The sequence below is a fragment of the Blennius ocellaris genome, assembly GCF_963422515.1.
Source record: "Blennius ocellaris genome assembly, chromosome: 22".
NCBI lineage: Eukaryota > Metazoa > Chordata > Actinopteri > Blenniiformes > Blenniidae > Blennius > Blennius ocellaris.
Window position 1 is genome coordinate 12,582,684 of NC_137671.1, and position 25,870 is coordinate 12,608,553.

Below are 25,870 nucleotides of genomic sequence, written 5' to 3' on the forward strand. Positions count from 1 at the left end.
GTTTTGACCCACAGGCTTTATGTTTGACACCCCGATCAACATGATCACCTGTGATTTTCTTCAATTTACTGTGAAAATTTAAAAAATGTGGACATTTCCAAATACACTCTGTTTTCCAATGAAGGATTGAATGTGTTTAAATTGTTTACATGCTGACACATGTATTTGAAAATGTCAAAATGTGTCGCTTTTTAAGGAAAGCGGCTCAATCCATCTTCTTTACTGCTTTATCCAAATGATGGTCAAGAGGCAGTGACGCTGATCTCGGCTGACTATGAGTTAATAAGGTTACATGCAGGTTACACACAGGAGGGGTAACTGGTTAATTACAGAACAAGCACAGAGAGACAACCTCTCATTTAATTGAGGTCAATATAATCTTATATGTCTGTTTTGGGACTGGTGAAATGCACTAACTCTACACACAAGGTGAAATTGAATTGGATATATTCTTGCACCGCTGTGCAAACTTGTGTTCAAAACATGCTGCACAGCTCTTATTATGGTTCAACAAACAACTTTTTGCACTCTTGTCTGAAACTTATAAGCACACTACTCACCCTCCTCATCCCAATCAGTGAAGCCCCAGCAGGCGATTTTCATTGGCTGCAAAAATCACAACACCTACTGTGACATCTCTGATTGTGGCATGGCTCCGACAAGCACTTTAAATCTGTTTGAGAGCAACATGACTGGATATTTTAATATTTTTGTTCCAGAAGCCATCCAGCATTCACAGCCTCCTCCAGTGCTGCTTCAGGTCATAAATCTGACTTTTTTTCTGTTCAGGAAGACACTGGCATTAACATAATGTTGAGCTGACCTTAAATCATGTGTTCATATGTCTTTACATACTTGATACTCATCTACCTGGTATTTAAAGATACTACACAAACATGCAGTTGTGATTCAAACAATGATTAATTCTCCCTCATCAAAATGAGGATATTGCAGACTTAAAATCTACACTTCTTTCATTGCTTTCCTGCTCATTCCATTAGAGATCACGAGATTCGGTAGCACAATTATAAAATTACATTTATTGCAGTGAACATGTGCTAATTTTCCACGAATAAAAGCCCAAGCACAATGAAACATGCTGGGTTTTTAGTCACAGTTATTGGTGAGCTCCATCAGCGCTGCTTAAGAACATTGGCCCACGCATCACACTCGAAGATAATGTGTGCATCCACTTTATCGCACGCACAAATCAGTGTGGGGGCAGGAGCACACAGGCAGGAGTCAGAAGTGAAAGCAGTGGGCAGAATACTATCGATTGATTTTGAAGCCTCACAAAGCTGCAAACATGACAAAAAGATGTGACGCCACTCCACTGAGTTCCAGCATAAACCTCCATAATTTACCACTGCAGGTAGCCTGAGCTCATTTAAACTCATTCATACCAGGAGCCTTTACAACACAATGCAATATTAAAGCTGGACAAATATAGCACAAAGGCTGCTGATTTGATCTATAGTAGCATTTATTTAAAGTTAATTATTGGAATTTACATAACCACAATGACCCTCCAGATCGTTTTCATTTGCATTTGTTCAAAGCTTTGTCTTTGCCAAGAGCTTTAGATTTATATACAAAACCTGTATTGAGTTTTCCATCTGTCATTGTAAAATAGTATAGAGACAAAAAGTCCTTTTATTTCTAAGCTACCGTGTGACGACCCTGCTAACAGTTTGAGTCGTGTCCAAATTACACACAGAAGAGTTGTCCTTCACTGATTTACAACCATGACTCCAATATCAAAACAAACATTAGGAAAGAACAAAAAGAATGAGTCCAGAAAAATGTCGTTTATTCAAATGACTTGTTAAATGTAGCAAAGCACTTTGTTTACAGTCATTGTGCAGAACAAGAAAGCAGAAAAAAAAAGATAATTAGCTCACATATTTCTTTCCCTCTGAGTGCTCACCCTTTGTACAAATTACCATCTGATAAATTATGGATGGCTTTCAGCTATGTTTGTTATAGATCAAACAGTAATGACATTATTTCCATACTTGTCTACAGTATTGTGTATTCTTAGAACTACTCTTAATGATAACAATGTGTAAAATAAACCAAAAAGAAAAAAAGCAACGGATACACCTTAGAAACTGGATCCACATTAAACTTGAACATTTGTACCCTTGCCCATTACAAAACAGCATAGCATATTAATAATGTCACGTAAAGATAAACAAAATAGTGCATTAAAGTTAACTGACGAGACCCCCTATTCACTTAGTTCCAAGCGTATTTTGTAAGTATTTCAACACAATTGAGGCACAGGTAATACAAGTTTGTTTCCATGTTGATCAACACCCTGAGTGCCCACTTAGTGTTTTCTTTTACCAGCACCTCAAAGTCAGACTCCCTTCTCAGGCCTCTTTTCCCAAAATGTATTTATACTTTATACCAACTACTCTTTATACTGCTCCTCACATGTATAGTTAAGGTTAGTCAAATAAATCCTCAAAAGGCTCTATATAGTATGCTCTCGACTTCGCCTCTTCCGTCTTCTTTAATTTGAACCCCACAGGGACATGCATTGGGACATTGCAAAGGCCCTGTTTAGTTTCAATTACAGCTTGTTTTTTTTCTGGGTGCCTGAAAAGTGGTTTTTGTGCTTTCTCCAGAGGCACATCTACCACACGCTCTCTCTGAACTTTTTTGTCTTGGATCATGAATTTTGGGAATATGAGTGGTTTTTGTTCGGTGTCTGGAGTCACATCCAGCACACGCGCTCCCCTCCGTCTCATTTTGATTTCAGGAATCGTTTCCATGATTTCATCAGCTTTCTGTTTGACCTGGCTCATGCTCTGCCTCACTGCATCAAAACCCATGTCAGACTTTACACTCATGTTGGTCCAGTCTTTCTTTGAAAGCAAAGGAAAGGTTGAAAAGTTCTGGAGAAAACAATGATGGTCTTCAGATTTTGACAACTGCTCGAGCTCGCTGCTCCGGCTTTTGAGCTCGCCGAGTTCTGCCCTTAGTTCTTTGAGAAAACCTTCTGCCGTTTGCTTTGTCGCTTTTTGCCTCTCCTCGATCACCTCCACAAGCTCAGTCTTGTTTTTCTCAATACACCGAACAAAGTCGTCAAACACCTGCACAGTGGCTCGCTTCACCATTTCAGCCTCCTTCTGGCTGACATCAATTGCATTTTTTATCTGACCGATCTTATCAGATGTTGACTGTATCATGCTTTGGATATCTGCCATCGCCTCACCTTTTGTAACCATCATTGCTTCATATTGCTCCTCTACTGAGACAACATTGTGACTCCTGTGCTCCGTTTTCAAACACATGACACAAATAAAGGCCTGATTAGTCCGACAGTACAGTTCTGTTAACTTGCTGTGCTTTTGGCACAATTTCTCATCAAGGTGACTGATGGGCTCTATCAGTTTGTGACCCTTGAGAACAGAAACCCTGTGATGAGGCTCGAGGTGGACTTCACAGAAACACATGAGGCACACCAGACAAGATTTGACAGCCTTGTGTTTGATCTCTGAGCAGATGTCGCAAAGAATCGTCGCTTGTTCTTGAGGGTTTGGGTCCGAAGAAGAGGCCTCGACTTGTACCATCTTTGCAACTTCAGCAGCCAATTCAGACATGGTGGTGTTGACTTGGAGCTCAGGTCTTGAAGCAAATGTCTTTTTGCAAAATGGACACTGGCAAATCAGGCTCCTGTCCCAATAGGCGTGAATGCATTCGCAGCAGAAGTTATGTCCACATGGCGTCGACACTGGCTGGGTAAATACCCCCAGACATATTGAGCACAGGAACCTGTCTTCTGAGAGTAAACTGCTGGCGGTTGCCATATCTGAACAAAAATAAGTAAAAGGAGAAAAACAGTCAGTCATAAATAGTCTAATTATATCTTTTACTTGTTTTGACATGTGCAACAATCATAATCAAAGATTCAGTCTGGGCAACACTCCAGCATAGTGTTAGTCAGGATTAATGAACACGGATTATTTGTTAAGGAAGTGTACAATTTATAAAGACAAGCAAGTTTAAAACAACGTGTTCTAATAATAAACAAGGTAAGTAAAGAAAAGCTTACTTGCAAAGTCGCAACAGCAGCAGAGCAAAACCAGTTTTGTCTGTTAAAACTGAACTGATTCCTTAAGTTTCGTTTCAACACGAAGAGGAAGTGAAGAAGTCCCTCCCCTGCTGATCACTCCTGCCCCATTTCCTGATTGCAGTTAACTCTTTAGAGTAGACTCTATTCACACTGTCCCTAATAAAAAGCTAGGGGTTATAGTTCAGCCCGACAGTTTGGAGGTTATTGTTTTTCATGTGTTTTGTTTTTAAGTCCAGCACTTCCATCTCCCTAGAAAACTCTACTGACTCTGTCATCTAAGCACCAGCAGGCCACAACTAAATGAAACACAAGACAGAAAGTGCAACACAATACTGACACGTATCTTGTATACTGAAATTGAACACAAATTCAGGATTTGAAATCGAATCACGTTTGTTTATTTCAACTTAATTATTTGTCAGTTGCTCCTGTCTTCATGCTGTGAGGTTTTCCACTGTCAGGGTCATTCTTTAGGACACATTGCATCACAAAAATGTGATTAGGTGTGCTGAAAACCTTGTGAATTAAAGAGTTGGATAGATTCAAAGATAAATTGACCTTGGAGAAAGAGTCTACCTGGAGAAATAAAAGAGCACTGCATAGGCACAAGGGACACTTGTGCCTGTCGCAACTTTACTGAAATACAACCTTTAAGGAAAAGTGTATATATTATTGGAATCAAACTCCTGTTAATGATTTTTGACACTGACTATTTCCTTTTGAGCAGATACATTGAAATGCTTTATGGGACAGAATAAATACAACTATGAAAAACCAGTGCCAAGAGGGTGGGAGAAGATTTGCTGCCATTTGAATGGATGAATGTCTCTGATATTTGTATGTAAATGTATGTGATGCTGGGTGTTAAGTACACCATCATTGGCTTCATTGTTTCTTAAATTGAACTTGATTATCTTTAATAAATATTGTTTTTAACTTGATATTTGAACTGACTTCTTAATGAGTTGTTTTCTCTTTCTGGTTCAAGCCAACACAGACACTGCCTGAACACAACCAACAGCCATTGAATTAAGATTCTACCCCCAAAATAAAAAACAAAACAAACAAAAAAACAGATGTTACACTTGACACACCTGTGATACACATGTGAGGAAAGGTGGACGGTGCACAAGGTAAAGTGAATATCTTAGGCATTACCTCCACTTCATTCCCTTTACTGCATCATGTTGCTCATTTTTGCAGTTTAACATCCTCTTGTTGTTATTTTGTGCGTGTGCGTGTGTGTGTGTGTGTGGGTGTGTGTGTGTGCGCGCGCGTGCGTTGATGCTGTGAGACACGAGGAATGTATATTGAACATCCACGATATCAAAGTGCTCTCATCTCCCATCAGTTATTCGTCCATTTCCCCCCAAAATGATCTTGTTTTCCGTTTCATTTATCGCACAGTGGCATTGCTGTGTCCCCTTATAGAGTGCACCTGTCATTCGCTTCAGTTGTGCTGCAGACATTTTAGATTCCTCTAGTACTGCTGATTATGTCTACCTACTTTCTCTTTGAAGAAGCCAGGCTGTCATGTGGTGTCCAGGTGAATGTGGCCACAAGAGGTCAGCCACTACAAAGAAGAGCCTAATGGCTTAACCTTTGCCATCAGATTTTCATTGTTGTGTTGTGTTTTTTTTTTTTTTTTGTTCTTTACTCAGTCAAATGTCTTGGTATTCGGCAGTGCTTTCATGCACCGGTCAGATGATGGTTACTGGGGAAAGCCTGACCTGATGGATTACATCCTGTGCTTGGTAATGCTGTTCTGGTCGACTGATTGTCGCCAGCGCAGGTGACCGCTGCAGAGTCCTGCAGCCATCCCCTACTACTAATAGCTTCCAAGCATATTGGATTACTGAGGTGGAAAAACAAGCAAGAACACGCTCATGAGTCTACTACGTTGGTTGTATGTCTTGCTCGGATGAAAAATGATCGCAATGAAAATAAACTATTTCATTCTACCGTCTCAAATGCTGCAAAAAAATATTTAGATTTTGTTTTTATGAAAGTAACTTAGAAATCATAATCCAAAATCTATTAAAGAAAACAAATGGGTCATATGCAATTTTGGAGCATTTTGTCCTTAAATGACAAAACATAACCACATTTCTGGACTATAACTCCAGAGTAGCAGTCACATCAGTCAAGAAATGCACTATGAAGAGGAAAAAAAATGCAAATAAGTCACACTAGACCGTAAGTCACATTTATTTAGAAATGAATTTCACAAACTCCAAGACCAAGAACAGACATGTAATCTGGAAAAGCAAGTTTCTCAGCTATATAATCGCACATAGAACAACAGGCTTCAACATTTAAAAAACATTTTAAATTATATACATTTGCCTTACGGTTGACACCCCTGGAAGCACTATGGTATATCTTCTTCACTTTTGCAGTTTTATTATCAATGATAAACTAAGTAATGAAGCATCAGATAGAACACATGTTTTAATTTTCTACATTTAAAAGATAATATTGGGTTTTATTTCTTATAAATAGTTATTTTCAAATTCATTAAGAGTCATTTATTTTTCTACTTATTTCTCGTTTGTTTGGCACATGTTGCTCTGCTTTAATTATTAGAATATCTTCACTCAAACGGGTATGGGATACCAACTTCCTGTGTCTCCCTGTGAGGTCACTGCTCTGCTTAATCGTATAAACAACTGACTTAAACAGAGCAATATTAAAATTGTGACTCGTGACGAGGTGTATCCCAGTCAACAGAAAGAACTCGGGAGCTTTTCCTCTCTGTGTTTGCGTTTCTTCATGTTGTACACCTCATTGGGAAATTCTTCAGGGGGAGTGTGGTTACATTGTAACCAAGGTTAGGCTGTTCATGACTGTGGTATTCGGCCTCTCTTGTGGTGCAGCTCCATTTCCGTCTCTGTGGCTCTCATTGTTAACTACAATGGGCCCTTCACAGGCCGTCAGAAGAGTCTGAGCCAAATAAAATAAGCAATTCATACTGCAAATATGTTTCGGTGAAGCCGATTTTATATTGATATTACATTGTATTTTAAATCATGAAGGTTTTATTCATTTTTGTGTATTTGTTACATAAACTGTGAATGAACACCAAGCAATGATTCGTTTTAGATCCCATTCTGTTCATGTCCCACAATAGGGAAATTTTTGTTATTATAGCAGCCAGTTATCAAAAAGAAAAGAGGAACAAACAACAACAACATTATTTTCACAATGGGGCACTGATAATATATAATTACTTAAAAGAATATTGAAGAACATTGTTTTCTGCTATTTTTTGCTTCCAAGCTTTACTTATGAAAGATTTTGCTGCTCTACAAAGCTATTATTTGTCATATTATTAACCCATTCATAAATATGTTCATATTGTGACATAGATCACATGATTTTCTAAAACTTTTTAAGTGAAAATCCAAAATCCCACAGATGTTTTTGACCATTTTATGCCCTGGTCCCAACTTTTTCAAAAGTTTAAAAGAATAATGTAAGAAAAATATTTGTCATTAATAGTAAAACCCCTTCTTTATAGCATCTGTTGAATAGCCTGTGATCTATCCAACCAGCTTCTTCATGCACATTCCATATCCATTGACGATTTCAGCCTATTCTGAGCCCACACTGTGTTATATACTGCACATTTTCTGAAATGTATTCTTTTATATATAATGCATTTCAGGAGTATATTGTATTTTTTTATTTTAAAAAAATCTATTTGATGTGGTGTGATATATTTTGTCTATAGTCTTCATTTTTTTTTATTATGGGTGATATAAGTCAGCTGTGTGGGAGCCGAAATTTAGATTCAACTGAGTTTCTTGTTTATACAGTGGAATTGGCAATAAAGATCACTTTGATTTTGACTACACCTCTAAGGGCAAAAACAGAGCATACCTTGGACAGAACTCCAATCCACCACAGGTCTGTGATCTATTCTAATTCACGTATAGGTTTTGCAAAGCTGCGAATGTTTTCATCTCCCTATTGTTTACATTTTACACATTGCTTCAGCTCTGCCAGAAGCTATTCCTCTTCATTACTGATTTATTCAATTCTGGGTTGGGGCTGCTCCTGGATAACCGAATTTTTAGATTGTGTTAGAGTACGCTGAGGAAACCTGGTTATGCACAGGTACTATGCCACACAAAAAGACTTGACTTACAGTTAGAGCTATGATTTCCTCACTGTATAAAATCAGAGTTATAACCACTAGACCACATGGGACCCCTTTTTGAGATTGTGAAATAGTCCAGATTTTTATATGGTATTGCTATAACAATGTTGGTTTATACATATAAAGAAAATAAACACTTTATTTGGTGTATTTGAAATCCAGTCCTTTTTTTTCACTCATATTTGGACACTCACTAATGTATGTGTAAATTTTATATTTTGAGCCAAATGTGTTTTTTAAAGACATGCGTACAAATTGAAGTCCAGTCACTATGAAGATAGACAGGGTACAGGGATACTGGAGCCAATCCCAACTTTCTGTGGACGAGGGCAGGATACACCCTGCACACACACGTTCACACTCACACCGAGGAGTAATTAGTTACCAATTAACCTCACATGCATGTTTTTGGACTGTGGGAGGAAATCAGAGTACAGGGAGAACATCGAAACTCCACACAGAAAGGTGTGGCCTGTACTCCAACTCTCTGTGAGGCTGGAGTGCAAACCACTACCCAACCCTTTTGCCATATACAAACCGCCTATATATTATCGAGTATTGCTGCACCTATGATGGAATGTGTTATTAGAAAGTGTGACTTTCGAGTGCTGATTTTCAAGCATTATTTTTCACACTTTCAAGTCAGCAATGCAGTATTTATGTGACTAATGCTACAACAATACTACAGGAAATAATAACACCTATGTCAATAACTATCACAGCCTGTTTTTCTTCATTCTAGTGTGTACTTGTAGTTTGCATTGAAGAAAATATAAAGACAGACATACTTCCTCTATGAAGTTTTTGTTGTTGTTGTTGTAGCTTTTCTCTTCAGAGATTCTTGAAAAGGGTATTCTCGTGTGAAGCTCAGAAATCCGAGCCGGATGTAAACGCCTCGTCCGTGCTGGCTGGGACACGGTAAAAGCCTGGCAGGACGAAACGCCCCCGGAGCTCCGCTGCACCGCCGCTTCTCCACTGCTCTCATTCCAACCAGAACACCGCGACTGGACAATTTCCCCGAAGTAAACCTTTCTCCGGTGAGTACGTTGTCATTTTTGTTATTTTTTTTAAAACGTAATTTCGTCCACGCATTTCTCGGATAATTGCATTAAAATTAAGTGTACTGCGTATGAACTGCGCAGGTGGAGGAGATGTTGTTTTTTTCTCTTCTCCTTAGGATGCTTAGGTTCATGTTTAATTGTGAAGAAAGTTGCTTTTAAACCATAGATGTTTCCTTATTTTGTCTTTATTTATCAGCGTCTTGTGACGTTGAGGGGAAAGTCCACTGTGGTGGGGCATTTAATTGCCAGTAGAAACCATGCTTGTAGGTGACTGTAGTTTCCTCCATTGAAGAACAAGTGTGGATTTAATGGAGACTTCTTCCCTTTTTCTCAGTAAATCCATTAAAAACACACCACAAGAGGCTTTATATTTAATAAGAAGATTATAAACTAACTTGTCAACGTTATTTAAACATTTTGAAAAGCGTCTTCGCTCCAGCAGATACTTTGTTATGCCCTCTTGAGTCACTTGCATAAATATTTCTAATTAAAAATATGTAGCCAGTCAATTACTATTTCTTTTTATCGTTGTGTTTATTTTTGTTTAATTACGTAAATACGTATATAGCACGTTTCATACCAATATCTTAAGTATACTTGTCTGTAATTAATAAACTACCATTTGGCCTTAAATCCTTTTGATTAACTTATTTTTACAATCTTTTTTTTGTCCTGTCAGCCTTTTTAACTAACTTAATTGTCTTGATGAATCATCTTGTTTGTTTTGATGGTTTTGTGTCTTTATACGAGAGCTCTATAAAACCATTTATATCATTTCTTTTTCTTTTCTTTTCTTTTCTTTTTTTTTTTTTTTACATTTTAATGTTTCCCAGACCATGCCTTCTTATTTACAGGACAAAACCATAAGCTCAATAAATGATTTACACCTGTATTTCCTGTTCATTGGCATAAATATTTTAGCGTTGTGGCCTGAGAGATGGCAACAGGAGATGTTGGTGAAACAACACTAAACAAGTATAAGATTTATGACAATATGCAACATGAGGAGCTTCTGTCTGGTGAGAAAAATGTGACTTTGTGCGTGATTGAAGTCTTACTCCTTCAGGATTGTCACTTGATACTAGTGTGTGATCAGTGAGGGATTGTGTGAATCTCCAAGGAAAACAAGTGTGTGACAAAAGATGTAACTCGTGACTCATTCAGACTGAGATATAAGTTCAAGTTCCCACTGAGACGTTGTTTTTGTTGTACTCTGGAAAACACAATCAAGTCACTTGGTTTGAACAGGGGACTGGTATTTGTTGAGTGAAGACGACATCGTAACAACTCATATTATTGCATTATTTTATCTTTAACATGTGAGAAAATCCAAAAGTCAGAATCTTTGTTAAGAATATTGTTTGGTTGGTTACAATGTTCCCCTCTTGGGTTGGCACTAATTAAGTTTCACTGTACTTTCAGAGCTGACCTGGAGTAAGAACGATGTCTGCAGTTTATAAAGATGACCAGGAAGACTGGTTGACGGTGTGCCTCAAGTACCTGCTTTTTGTTTTTAACTTTCTCTTTTGGGTAAGTCGCATTTGTAAGTAATCCCTGCCTAAAACTATAGTGCTTCTGCCTATGTACTTCTTTGTCTTCTGGCTGGTCCCTTCAAGGGCGCCACATCAAATCAAGTAACTCCGTCTCAACTTTTCCACAGCCTCCGTCTTCATCTCCAGCAGTATTTCCATCTCCTCTCACGCCATGCCCACACTGTGTCACACGGCACACATTGCAGGCGAGAGGTTGCAGTTATGATTTTTTTTTTTTTTGCACCAACACCCAGGTTTCGATTAGCTGTGGTTCCAAATCGGAGATGCATCTGATGTCTTTCAATGCGACCGCCGCCTGAATGGTCAAGTCGTCATGAAAATTCTCAATTTTCTTGAATTTCTCAATGCCAAATTCTCTTACTTTTTAAAATGTGTATGATTAGTGCAATAGTGTCCTCATGACGTGTTATTTTTTTTACATATATAACATGAGTTTCTCCAGAGGTTGAGATTTGGGCTTGTTTTTATTGAGGTTGGTTGCATTTTACGTCGCGTTTGAGTCAGATCTGGCAACTCTGGTTCTGACCCTTGGTAATTAAACTCATCCACTTTCACATAATAAGTGACCAATAAATTCCGTGGTGGAAACGGGAATCAATAATAATAATAACAATAATAATAATGCTTTGTGGGGCAGCCCATATCTCCTCAGTTCACATGAACATAGCCAGTGCTATGCTAAGTGCTATTCAGTGTTTTGCTCCTCCTGCAACCTTGATCTTTTCATCATTTCATCCACTTTTTCATCATTCAAGTTATATCATAGTGATCATTGGTAATGGAAACACATGATTTCTCTATTTAAAAAAAAAAAAATCATACTTTTGTGGTTTAGACATGATGAAATGTTCTCCTTTTTTAGGAAAGTAAAAGAGAAAAAAGAACAGATGAATGCAAGCAGAGCATTAAGGAAACGTCTTGGTCTGAAAAGGTTGAGCTCTGGACTCGGCCCAAAGTGAGTCATGGATTATTTAGGGCTTGTCAGTGTGCGATGGGGAACCGTGTATCAAACCTGCTCCCTGGCACTGCACTTTGTTGCTGCAGTTTGCCGCTGAGACGGTGCGCTCCTGCCGCTAGCGCCTGAGCTTTGAAATGGTTTCAAAGTCTGACGCGAAGTGGAAAAAAAAAAAAAAAAGGTTTTTTGAGTAGTGAGGCAGATCTGTATGTGGGAGGCAGTTAAACGAGAAGAGGGATCAAGCTCCAGGTTCCAGTTAATTCTCGGTCACCACCTGACACTTCACCACAGGAAAACATTGGTAGCTCATCACTGTGTGGGCCTCAGCCTCCGCTTGCCAGTCCTTCTCTCGTTGAGTGTGCAGCATCAAACAAAATGAGTCTAGTGTGCTTAATATTGGTGATGTTTATAATATCTTCACTCTATATCTGTCACTTTATTCATATATGCAATTGTGTCATTTCACTGCTTTTGTTTAATTTACATTCATTGCTTCTTCCAGTTGTTTGTTTTAGCACAATTAAAATGGTTTACGTTGAAATACAGATTAACACAGGCATTAAGTAGTCAAAGTGGTCTTTCATCCTTTATGGAACACATTGACCTTGTTCATACCGTTTATAACAAAGAAGATGGTAAACTGATTATGCTTTTCTCACTAGTTTCACCTCACATTCCCTCGTTTTTTTGTTTTTTTTTCCATCATGCTGAGTTGTTTTTGTGCAAGCTGCTCAAACTCCAGTCTACAATGACTAGTATAGGGTAGTCTGTGTGGCTCGGTACATTTTGTCCAGCTGCATGTAGAAAACTTGACTTTTACATTTTGCAAAAATGTGGTCTGCAGAGTGGGTCGCCTCTCAACTAGATTGCCTTCCTGCCTTTCCACGGGGAATTTGCATGTTCTCCCTTTACCTTGGGGTGTTCTCCAATGTATTTACACACACCTTGGGCTGTAATTAACAAAAGGAACCCAACATTTAGCTGGTTAGATTAGTTATTTGTCCGCATCTGCTCCTTATCTCACATTTTCAGTAGAAACTTGAAAGCATGCCAATGTGCATAGAGAGTGGCAACAGCATCAATCAAAGGTCCCAACAAATCGTTATTTACTCTGTTAAATCTAAAATTAAACTACAGTTTGAGAGGAGTGTTCTTTCTCTATATATATATCCAAGTGTTGCTTCCTTAGCTGGGCTCGTTTTAGCAGGCAAAAGGCTCTTGCTTTTGACGGAAAGGGATGGAAGGATGAAGGGTTTCGGACTTTCTGAGGCATTTCCTATTTTGTCCGCCTCTGAAACTTGAGATGAGAAGAACAGATCTGGACCATGCCCGATGTCAGGAAGTGGTTATTATGCCCTGAATCTCTCGAAGTCCCACTTGTATGCTTGGATACTTTCCTCTGGTTTTTTTTTCATTCTTCTGTTTCCTGCGTTTCTTCTCTCTCAGCTCTTCAGTGCCCTCCTCTATATCCTTTCGCTTGTGACTCACCTAAAAGCATCGAACTCTTTTCCTACTTGTCACTTCCTATCCTGAAAAGTACTATTCTGGTCTGTTCTATTGATATAGTACACTCAATGCTTTCAGTTTCTCTCCTTATCCATACTTCTACTTACCCCTATTGTGTGCCACATGCTTTCACTGCTGCATTTATGTATTTTTGCCTTTGCAATGTTTTACTGCAATCTAATCTTTTGTCTCACTTGTCTGATATCCACCCCCCCCCCACCCCTCCTCCTTTCCCAGGTGGGTGGAGCTGCTGTTCTGGGTGTAGGAGTTTGGACTCTGCTGGAGAAGAGCGACTACTTGAGTCTGTTGGCTTCCAGCACATTTGCAGTCTCGGCATATATCCTCATTCTGGCCGGCAGCCTGGTGGTGGTTACGGGCTTTTTGGGCTGCTGCGCCGTCATCCGGGAGCAGAGAAGCTGTCTGTCCACGGTGAGACAGGAGCGACGGGGCCAGACTGTGAAAGTGTTGTGTCCACTGTTATGATCACTCGTAACATTTTTTTTTTTTTTATTGCCCTTGCATTAAACGTGTAGTTTGAATGTTATTATCCATTTAACAATCAAGTGTGGGTGCAACCAGTTTTATGTGAGGAAAGCCAAGGTGGACGTTTATGTTTAATTAGAATGTCATATGTTTTGGCATTTTAGCCATTATTTGACTGGAAGAGTGGAAATTGGATGCTAATGTTAGGAGGAAAACCAGTAGAACTTTGTATTATGTGCTTACGCACAGGAATGTTGTTGCCCAACGGTGTGAAACCAAAGTTTTTGTCTCTCACATTATCGTGGCGGTAAGCACAACAGTTATCCTGGATTGCAGTGATATTTTAAGTAGGAAGCAATTAGAAATGCATTAGTTTTACTTACTAATGGATGTTGCACTGTTTGCACAAGACCACCTTCATGTGTGTGTCTGTTTGGTTATTTAGTGAGTCTTGCGTGGCTGAAATTGTGAGTAAATGATGTTTGATGGACTGGCTAACTGTCCAGTTGGTACCCTGCCTTTCACTCACAGTCTCACAGTTACAACCTCGGTTTCCTCAGTTGAGAAAATGTTCAGTGTTTAAGAACTCTTGCAGTTTGTGTCATGTACAACATTTACCAACCCGCAAATTGGTGATGCTGCATCAGAACATATAAGAAAACATTTCTAGGTCATATAACTTATAGAATCGCTAAAGGAATATGGATAACATGTGAAACGTTTTAATAGATTTGAAAGATTCTTGTGTGCCATTAGTTAGAATGAAGATTTACTGTGATTCTAGCCCGCCGCTCCCACAAGAAGTAGTTCTGCACTCACAAATGTACCCAGGGATTTGCTTTCTTCCATATATCCACAAAACAGCAGTGAGATAACGTGGAGCACTTCCATGCTAATCCTGGACTGAGGTCTGTCCCTCGGTGCTGACAAATGGCTCTGACTGGGCCTTTACTGTCCTCATTATTTTTACAGCGACAGGACCCAGTGGGAGAGAAGGAGGCGGGAGGTGAACGTTCACTGCCGCAGGACTATTTTTAGGTTTGTCTATCTCCAGTTGATGGATGGAGAACAATGAAAGAAGGAAAGCTCAGATGAAGAGATGGATGTGTGGAGGATTTGGAACTCACGATGCAGCCCGGTTCTCCACCAATTGCACTGACGTGCTATGTATAGATGAGTTTTGGAGAAAAAAAACATTAAAAGTGTTGCAAGCGTGTACGGTACGCGCGTGCAAACGGGTGAGGTTAGCATTTCGTGTGGGCAGCAGCCACACAATTTAAAAAAAAAAAAAAAAATCTTGTAACCAAGAGATACAAACCAGGCTGTGTTTCTGTATCACACACTATCTGTGATAACTGTGAAAGTACATCTGTGTCCAATATTTTCGACTGGGACTATTGATGCCTAGCAGCTTTTTTTCCCCTTTTTTTTTTGTGACCAGCAGTATGCCATCGCTTTGTCTGGTCGGTCTATAACACCGAGGTCACACTTTAGTTTGCCGCTCTGTGACAGCTGGAGGTCATCAGCTGTGGGAGTGTGTATCTTTGTGTGGGGGTCTGCATTGTGTGCCATGTTGTGATGGGTATATGAGCCATTTCACAAACCATGAAGACTTTGTGCAAAGCGAGTGTGAAACGGCTCTCGTTTTGATTTTGTTCATGCTGCTGCAGTTTGTTAAAGGACTGTAAAATGTGTAGGCAATGTGTTTCCCACACAGCTATTGTATGCACTACAGCACATGTGATAGGGTTTATTAATAGGAGTTAAGTGTTGAGCTTCGCTTGTTTAGTCTGTATTTCTTGTTTTCTTTCTGGTTAATACTTATGGATGCTTATGCCTTTGTGATTCTTATTTATTTTTTTGCCAAGATTGATGCTTTGAAAGGTATTGATGATGCAAAACAGAACCGGTTTCAAGCAGCGTGTTGAGCTTAATGAAGATGCCCTTGAGAAATCTGATCCCGCCACCTGTCAAATTGCTTTCTGGTTGTCTCATTTTGCACAATACTGCCATCTGTGTTAGACGTGACAGACGCAGCACAATGACAGTTCGACGGAGGTTTATATCCAGCCGTCCTGAGTCTGAGTAATCGGCGAGTAAAGTTCAAGCGACATGCTGACGGTTCTGATGCTGACGCCAATTGATGGTTTTACTCTAAATTACCTGCTTTCTCCTCCGCAGTATTTCTTCTGCCTGCTTTTGATCTTCATTATTGAACTCGTGGCTGGAGTACTGGCATATGTGTACTATCAGAGGGTAAGTTGTAGTTCGGTCGTGGTCAAGTGCTGTCGTTCAACCAGTTGAGGAGAGTGCTCACTTAGCATTCAAATTGACACCAAGTAGGAGCTCAGTGGACTTTAAGGCAATGAATCGAGATAACTGCTATCCATGTTATTTGTATGATGCCTTAAATATGTAAAAAATGCTGTCTATTTACATAGAAAGTTCTATTTCATGTTGTTAATGCTGTAATCAATCCAATCCTTTTTCAACATTCGTATAAATACCAATTGCCCCAAGTGTACACTTTTGCAATTTGCATACTTCTTATTTTATGCATATATTAACAACAAGAAATGTGAACATCCTGGTTGTGAGATACATTTTTGCATCAAGTCAGCTCATAGAAACAGGGAAGTCGGTTTATTTCTTTACGTTTTTTTTTGGAACCATAGCCCTATTACCTCCTGTGAATTAAAACACATTTCCCACAGAGAAGCCAACTATGGTGAAGTCCATTGTCATACTCATGTCTTGTGTTGTTCATTGAGTTTATTGTGAGCAGTCATCGATGTGCAAAAGATATCTCAGACCTATCATACCTTAACTCACCTCACCTTTAAAGTTTTGGGTTTTTTTAGTTCCTGCATTATTCATGTCCTCTGTTGTACTTGATGTCTTGTGTGTGTGATTGTAAATGAAGCTGCTTGTGCCATGAATGAAAAATAGATTTCGCTCTCTCCCAAAAAATTCTATCCACATCTCCGCCGGCTTTGATGTCTCAGACACGCTGTTGTTATGTCTCTCTCTCTCTCTCGCTCTCTCTCATTTCCAGCTGAGCGAAGAGCTGAAGCAGCATCTCAACCAGACTATGACGGAGAACTACGCTCAGCCAGGGAAGGAGGCTGTCACTTTAGCTGTGGACAAACTGCAACAAGATGTATGGAATATCTTTACAAAACTCTCTGTTTTGTTTGTTAGTGCAAGCTTAAATGGAGCCTTCAAGTCACTTATTTTTTCTGAGTCAGTCTGCAGCTATTCTATATGAGGTATCTTTACATGATGTGCTGAAATGTAGTTGAAGAGTTGCTCTTGAGACTTGAAGTGTTTACGCAAGTATGTGATTTTTGCTTTTTCTTACATTCTCACAGACATTATGAATCCACATCTCCCTCTCGTTTCCCCCACCAGTTCAAGTGCTGTGGCAGCAACAACTCTCACGACTGGATGATGAGCGTATACGTTCCATCCAAGCAAGCAGAAGGCCGTGTGGTGCCGGACAGCTGCTGTAAGACCATCACCCCTCGCTGTGGCAAGAGGGACCACCCCTCCAACATCTACAAGGTGGAGGTCAGTCGACAAGAATTCTCCATTTTGCTCATCTAGTCAATTGCGTTGGTGTGTACGCTATGATTGAATGTCCAATGTCTTTGTTCACCCCCTTTCAGCCATCCAGTGTAAGAAAATGGGAAATTGCAACTTCGTAAACAGATAGGAATTTACAGCCACGTTGTGTTCTGCTGTTTAGATGCCAGGAAAATGTAAATGCTGAAGTTTAATGAAAACCTATCTGATATGATCTTTGCTGAGTTTTTTTTTTTTTTTTTTTTTAATAAGTCTGTCCAAGTTGTACAGGGCAACATTTTTTCCATCTGAAGCCCTTTACAGTTGCTGCTGTAAACTTATACAATGCTTCACTTGCTTCATTCTCAATAAGCATAAACCTAATGGTTGAATCTGATTCTTAAGCATTAAAAGATTATGTAGAGGTTTCCTACTTTTTGAAGGAAAAAAAATAATGCTATTTTTAGATATTGTACGATTTCCATATATTGTCAACCTACAATTGTATGTGTATACCCACTTTCCTATTTGCTGTTGGAGCTTCTGTATAAAACATGCAAAACCTGCTCCATACAATCTGAGACCTGATCTGTTTTGTGCAAATGTTCAGCCTGTGGTGAGGTTTGTAATTTTTCTCTCTGCAGGGTGGTTGTATCACGAAGCTGGAGCAGTTCCTGGCAGACCACCTGTTGGTTATTGGTGCTGTGGGCATAGGAGTGGCCTGTCTGCAGGTAAGTGAAATCTGACATGGAGTTGAGGCAGTGGGTGCAGAAGAAGAACACGATTCGTTTTCATTCTGTGTAAACCTGGATCTTTTGAAGCTCGGTTGTTATTTTATCCAAAGAGTGAAAGCACTCTCAACTTGATGCCACCATTTGTTGAAAAAAATCCAGAGAGTTGGGTTGTTATCTATCCATTACTGAAAATGTACCCTGGTAGGTCAACAACCTCAAAATGGAGATTTCTTTTCATCTCATTGCAGCCTCTCGGTCACCTTTATCTGATTTTGTTCATTCCTATTATTTGATTTGTCCCAGTCTGAGATGGACTCCAGCTCTTAAGCTTTGCAGAGCCCAATAAAACCTGTATGGACGCTTTTTGTTGAGATGGCTTTCCTCATCATAGAATTTATAAATCACCATTGGTAAAACCTGAGATTGTATAAACCTTTAAAAGGTTATTTTCAGCACTGTTACACCCTTCACCTGTTATGTTGGTCAGCTTCAATGATTGAATATGTAGATGTCGGCCCAAACCTTTGTTGAAATCATAACAAAGGCTTGTGGTGGATGGGTAAAGCCCATCAGAAATCTCTAAACCTAATTGATGTTTGGACGCAAATTCAAGAATCCTGCTTCCCATTCGCCACAGCTGTGATTATATCATTTTAATGACACAATTTAGCTTAATATAGCAAGAAGGGAATTAATGTATACATATACATACATGTTGCAAAATTCAAACTTATAGATGAGCCTTTTTAGCTGTGTCTTTATTTTAACATGTCTCAGTCTGAGCTGATGTCTGCCACTGGGCGAATTTATCAGCTTTCACTCTGTCTTAATGTTGATGTCCTATTTTCATGATTGATGAAGCACTCATTAATCTTGTATGTCTTGTCTGTGTGAATTAATCTTCGACTAGTTGTAATTTTCTGCCTGAAAATCGGTAGCAGGAGCTATGTATGTATCTATCACACTAACCTGCCGTTGGTGCATTATGTTGTATGTCTTGTGTGTGTTTGTTGTCACTGTAGCTGGCTGGGGCACTGTTGACAGCCTGCTTTATCTATCTACTCTATAAAGAAGAAGAGGACTACTTTGGTGCATTGTAATTTGGCTGTAGAGCACCTTGGTGGTTTAATCAAATGGAAAGACAAGGTCGGAGGGCATTGTAGATATTTGATTGCATATTTGTCCCTATGCTACTGCCTGCAATGTGTTACATGCGAGAGCCACAGTATGCATGAATGCTGAACGTGCATGCTCGTGTTTGGTTGCAATATTGGTGCAGAGTGACGCATGCGCTCGCTTGGCCTTGGCTGTATGTAACCGATTGTTGCGATGCATGTTGTAATAATGGGCTGTGATAAGGCTGTGACAACTTGGAAAAACGTCAAACACATCCAGAGAATGGCTTGATTTATCAGAAATGAACTGCTTGCCCGCTGTGTTCACAAGCGCAATGATCTGCATCTGCTGTGTTCTTGAAAGTACCTGCAATGACAAGAAAAGGACAAGTGGATTCAAGGTGGTACTGAGGTTTTTATGGATATCCTCCAGGGCATTTTTAGCCTAAATTCAGTGCTCGGGTGTTTGCTACAGTTTTGGATACTTTATTGATCCCTCCTGGGATTCTGCTACATGAAGTAGAAATGATGGCCTCATGCATTTTTTTTTTTAAACTTTCAAAATTAACCGAATTAGATGATACAAATTAGTTTTTTTAAACACCATTTTCATTCCTACAGCGGCATTAAGGCTGTTGCTATAGTTACTTCTAGAGTTTTCTTGACTAGAGACTTGCAGTTATTTGTCCAAATGCACACTCCTGCCATTCATCTGAATGACACATGTCTGTTTTTGTCATTTGATTTTTTTACTTTTTTACACATTGTTTCATCATTTTTATTTTGTGTCTCCTCCCCTGTTAAATGATGATACTTTTTTTCCTAACTTTCCACCTTGTGTCATCATTCTTAGCTTTAGAGTCAATCATTTTCATCCGTTAGTGTGAAACTTACTCAAATTAATATGTGAGTAGCCATTACATTTTGCTGACTGGCTTTCTCAAAGAGCTTTTAGAGGCTCAAAGATGGAAATTGGGCACGTGCCTGATGATCCATTGGGCCTTCTCGGCTGTTTGGTTGGATCAATATATCCGGTCCTGTGAATCTTACTTAATTTTTTTCTTTTGACATGTAGTATTTTAATTTCTGTTTTTTTTTTTGCCAAGATTTGGATTCTTTGCACAGAAATCAGAGTAGAAATACAAACTTAACCAACACAAAGGGACGTTTTACTAAATGTCCTATTCTGTTTTTGTTTTGTAACAACCCATTTTCACTACTTCATAGTTGGATTTGATTTGAGTAGATTTGATTTGAAATTTCAGGGCCATTTCTTGCAAATACAGAATCCCTATTATTACATTTTTTTTTTTTGCATCCTGCTGCTTTATTGCCCCCGACCCAGCTTTGTTCCCATGCCAGCCTGCCCTGCACACTTGTTGCTGCCATAATGGCTGCTCGACTGCTGACATTCCCATAGTAACCAGCTCCACACTCTCGCCACCGTCACCTTTAACCCCTCCTCCGTCCCACAGTCTGCACTGCTCAAGCTTCTTGCAGTCCTTCATGGCGACTGAGCTGCATTCTTGACCTCACACTTCCTGTTTTCAGATCTGTGGGATGGTGTTCACCTGCTGCCTGCACAGAAGGATCAAGTTGGAGCTTTATTGAGCTGACCAGGCTCCTGACCGCACCATCTTCAACAGGAACATGTCACATGACCTACACTTCAACTTGAATCTTGTATTCTGACCTGAGGATCTAAAGCGGTGCATGTTCCAGATCACCCAAATTACAGCCAGAAACAAATCACACCATTTAGTAAGCTGACTTATTTTTTTTTTTTTAAAAGAAAGAAAAGAAACCGCCTCAGATTCTGGTCCATGTTTGTTACCTGGCTGTGATGTCGGCCCACTGGAGCGTTTTGCCTTATTATACCTGACTCTGAGGTGCATGCTTTAATGTGTACAGGATTTACAAAGGGCAGGAGCAAATTCATATTACATTCTGTGCCACTAATGATGATGGAAATAAATTTAACATATTTTCAATGTGCTGATTTACATAATGTTTTCGCCATTCCGGTACTTGAATAAGGCGAGTGGAGTGTTGCGTACACTTGTTACCATTAATGGAGAAAGAAAGAAAGAAGTAATTTGTGGTTGTATTTTTTTTTTTTTATAAACATAATGTGCCTATTTTGTAATTCTGTTGATATATATCTATACTGAAACTTATGTGCCTGAATTGTTTAAATGAAGCTGATAAATGAACTGTGACGCTGCGGCAAATGATCATGATCTCAACATTTGCTTTTATATCATTATGCGTGATACTACATGTTTCCCAGTTTTGTACGGAATCTCAATGATCAAGTGTGGTTGCAAACGCAAAGAGGCTGCTCCATCTCTGAATTTGTGACGCCATCTAGTGGTTAACACTTGTCGTTGTCGAGTGTCTTGTGTTCGACTCTGGCCTTGCGTATCATGTTGCACTAAAGTGTTAATTTAACTACACTTGATATATAATCTGGTTTATAGAAGTGACTGCAGTGCAGTTGCGTACCACTACAATTCATATGTGGACTTAATGAAGTAGACAGTGACAGTAATGATACATTAACAGTTGCACATTTCATCCAGTTTAAGAATTGTAAGATTCCCAGCCGAAGTCGGCCATTCCATTCAGACTTACTGTTATTGTAAAGTCGCTACACTGCAGATGTTGGCTGTTTCATCGAATTTGAATGTTGGACAAGAGTATTGCTGCATTTCCAAAACCCACTTTAATGTGCAAATAACCTCCCGTATTGTGTATTCAGCGTATGTTGGTTGGCTTCTACTGTACATGACTGGTGCTAATATACTATGTGTCACTGGTGTTTTATGAGACAATGATGTAACGCTAGCATGTGCTCCAACTACTGACTGCTGTATTCAAAATATTGTTATGAAACCCTTAAATAAACGTGTGAATGTCGATGCAATTGGAATTTGCACAAAGTGAAGAAAAGACTAATATTTACAGTAAGTTTAGACAAACTGTTATGACTCTCTAATTGCAGTTTGGCAGTGTCATCAGCGAAAGGTTACAATCACAGGGGGATTACAGGAGGTTGAGTTTATTTAACACTATTCAAAGTGATCTTAGCAATTTTACTATCAATATTGGCACCGCATGGTGATATAGTCGTTATGAATATTGATTACCTGCAACAATGTGGCGTTACATTTTCTACACTTCCTCTGGCTTCCTCCGACAATCCAAAAACATTAATTTGAAGTTAAATTGTGACTATAAACTGCCTGAAGACGTCAGTGTGTGTGTGACTGCCGGTTTTTCTTTGTTGGCCGGGTGATGTCCAGGCTGTATCTTCAGATTTATTCCAGTGAACTGAGACCTCGGTTGCATAAGGCACTACTGAGAATAGATGTATATTTTGGACGTTTCTTTTTAAAGGCTCCCTTTATGCAAAGAACATAGTCGCTGGAGATATTGTCCACCAGAGGGAGACAAAGATTTTCCATGGAAGTAGAAATCATTTCTTGTCATCCTGGTTTTTCACTTAAACTGGATTGGCCAGTATCGTTTTACCATGTGGTCGAAGAGGCTTTTCTTCCCGAATGGCAGTGGGGTTATGTGGACTTATCTGATGAAGGGCATTGAATTGACACTGCCTCATAAAATCATCAGACTACAAATAGTATGTTTCATGTAAAAATACATGTTGGCCACTGATTGAATTGAAAAGTGATACCTGGGAGACGCTTCCCTCTCCGTTACTCAGTGCTGGACAGGAGAGGGATTAAACTGCGTTAAAACTGTTTATTTTATCAGAGATTGATTAATTTTCTTTTTGAAACTATTCATTATCTTTAAATTTGCGTCACCTTGTCCGTTGAGTGGCATCAGGAGAATGGGAACTGGATTGCGATCTCAGTTTGAGGGTTTTTCACATTATCATGTGACGTGTGGCCTTCAGTAAAGCCACGTTGTTAAAACACTTGTAATGTGTGGGGTCTCCCACAATTTCACATCGGAAAGTAGCATTCCCAGCTGAAACCACATTTACTCACCATGCAGTTCTGGTGTGGTTCTGCGCCGCGTTGAGAGAAAGTCCATATACCGGTATGTTAAACACTGTACTCTCCAGATTGAATAACTGCTTTGTTGTTTGCGACCTATTGTTGCCATATGCCTTAACTCTGTGTGTTTGAAGCACAACCTTTCCATTTCTCTTTGTTTCCTTACCCCAGGTTACTTCTACGACGCTTTGTCAGTTCTGCACAATCCATCATTGTCAGTGGTTTAGGAAATGAAGAAAAAAGTTCAGAAAAGTCTGGATGTTCTCCAACATTTTAGCTACGGCCATCCTTCCGTCAGTCTCTTTTGTCTTCATCAGCCGTACGAGGATGGCTCTCATTTCCTGCACATGTAGCACATACTGCCAGGCAGAGACACTGACGAGATAGAAACACACAACTGTGAGGCCGTATGCATTAGCGTGCGGTTGACACCCCTCGCCAAAAGAAGCCCACAAGGGAGAATTGTGAGCAGCTGGAGATTCCCCCACTCCCCCGTGTGTTAAACCCCTCTTAGTATCGCAAGCACACGACTTGACTGCTCCATTTTCGCCGATTGTCACTGTGTGTATGATATGGTGGTGAAACAGCTCGACAAATCTACCCAGGATCTGCTGACCTTGAGTTTACATTTTTCATGAGCACAGTAAAAAAAAAAAAAATTTTTTAAATCCGTCCGGAGCATACAGTATGTCTCCTCCCATATTGGCCTGTTGGCGAACATTTGATTCATGGCTGTTCTTTGTGTATGCAGCATTTGTTGGGCTCTCATAAAACACACACACACACAGTTCCTCCTCTGCCTCAGGACTTGCACCTGTATTCAATATGTGCAGGAGTACTTGAGGCTTCAGTTGGTGGTGATTGAGTGCTCTGGCGCCTATCACATAATAGATGTGTTGCGAAGGAACTTCTGAAAGCCATGTTGATTCCAGTGTAGCTCGCCTGAAGGTGCACAAGTCTGGGTAGCATTCATTGTAGCAGTTTTGCAAGACAAACCCTTTGTTTGCATTTTCCAGAGACGTTATGTTTCTTGTCGACGTGGGATCATATTGAGTGTCTGCCTGGGCACTGCAGCTGGCCAGACTTGTCTGAAACTGTTTTACTGTAACATGAAAATGTAAACAGATCATGAGTAAAGTCCCTGACGTCAAAAATGACACATATTGCTGCAACGTTAGGTCAGATGTGTTAACGGCTAACATGTGTGATTGTGAAGTTGGTTTCAAGACCATCAAGAATCTCTATTACCTGCAGACCACGGGTGGAAGTGAGGGATTACAAATACTTACATGACTGCAATTAAGCTTTATTTATGGGCATTTTTACTTTGAAGTGTCTATTTGATTTCTTCAGTTTTATCAGGGGTTGCCACAAAAAGGCATTGCAACTTGTTTTTCAGACTTTATGCCAGATGCCAGTCTTACAGCGGTTTAAACCCGGGTCCCCTCACTCAAGGTCGAGACTTAATCAGACGTGCAACAAGGAAACACTTGTGCATGTAATTTCATTCATACTTAAGTTCACTTTGCTACTTAAAAAATCTTTGGTTGCAACGTTAAAACTTGCTTTTGTCATAGATATTTTATATATATAAAATGGATATTTTATTTTACTGGCAAACTGAATTGAATGATTGTAAAAAAATATTGTAAGTAGTTTGATGGGAAATGTAATGTGACAGTAGATTTACCCAACAACACATTTTCAGTACTGTCTGGGGTAAAATTTGTAAACGTTCATAGATGAAGCATTTTAACACCACTTGTCTGGCATCGCCAGGTTTTGATCACCTGCCAACCAGATTTATCAGAACAGCAAAAATATTTCGACTTATCCACTTTCCACTTGGCTTTATCGAACTCAGTAGTGGGGAAGGCTGGAGCTTGTTCCAGCTGACTATTGGAGGAGGCAGCTTACATCCTTTAGAGGTCATCAGTTCATCGGGCAAACAGAGAGACAAACACACTCATTTCCACCCATAAACAATGTATCTCCAGTTTACTGTTCTGCACAAAAAGACTGTCAAATCTGGGTCCAAACTAGAGATATTTTCACCATGAGGCGAGAATGCTAACCACTACACCACTGTGTGGCCCGGGTAGCAAAATTCACGAGTCATAGTTTATGCATATTTCTAAACGGAGCATGCGTTTTCAAGGCCCAGCTCAAAACCAGTCCTGCGTCAAATCTGGTTTCAGAATCGACTCTGGCCTTCGTACTGTACCTTGTTTGCATCTGGCCTGCAACACATTAGCCCCGGACATAAATGTGTTTGACAGGTTTCCGTGTGCATCAAAAGCCCATGGAAGGAGATGGTATGTTTTGATAACTTCAGCACTGGACGTCAAGGCTTAGGAAACTGAGGACCTGCACGCCAAAATAAATCTAAACTTAATATCTGCTCATGTTGAGCAAAAGAAGAAGAAGAAGAAGAAAAAAAACTGGGTGCAGATGCTGGTGTTGACATGACATGGCCGCTCTTAGGCGTGGCGGTGTAGAGCCGCTTCATTTTGTATTTCCCACAAAAGCCAGAGGATGACGATAGACATGTTCAAAATGTACTAAGTCAATGGGAAGTCCCTGTAAAAACACACTGGAAATACAAAGTCAACAGTCACTCGACACAAC

General features: G+C 39.7%; 2 protein-coding genes across 3 annotated transcripts; one reads left to right on the forward strand and one right to left on the reverse strand.

The window, feature by feature from the left end:
* Positions 1 to 1,866: 1,866 nt before the first annotated feature.
* LOC308146281 (E3 ubiquitin-protein ligase TRIM47-like) lies at positions 1,867 to 4,135 on the reverse strand. The gene is made up of 2 exons (XM_080518024.1): positions 4,064 to 4,135; positions 1,867 to 3,820 (listed from the first exon to the last, which is right to left on the reverse strand). Exon 2 carries the CDS (start codon positions 3,816 to 3,818, stop codon positions 2,454 to 2,456), a length of 1,365 nt encoding a protein of 454 aa, XP_080374150.1. The 5' UTR covers positions 3,819 to 3,820; positions 4,064 to 4,135; the 3' UTR covers positions 1,867 to 2,453.
* A 5,044-nt stretch (positions 4,136 to 9,179) lies between these two features.
* On the forward strand, positions 9,180 to 22,132 carry tspan11 (tetraspanin 11). 2 transcript variants are annotated; one of them, XM_080518151.1, is made up of 8 exons: positions 9,180 to 9,283; positions 10,730 to 10,837; positions 13,559 to 13,750; positions 15,986 to 16,060; positions 16,860 to 16,964; positions 17,216 to 17,374; positions 18,013 to 18,099; positions 20,769 to 22,132. In XM_080518151.1, the coding sequence occupies exons 2-8, from the start codon at positions 10,751 to 10,753 to the stop codon at positions 20,826 to 20,828; spliced, it is 765 nt and encodes a 254-aa protein (XP_080374277.1). In that variant the 5' UTR covers positions 9,180 to 9,283; positions 10,730 to 10,750; the 3' UTR covers positions 20,829 to 22,132. The 2 variants fall into 2 exon arrangements, with proteins under 2 accessions (XP_080374277.1, XP_080374278.1); XM_080518152.1 differs by lacking the exon at positions 15,986 to 16,060.
* Positions 22,133 to 25,870: the final 3,738 nt, after the last annotated feature.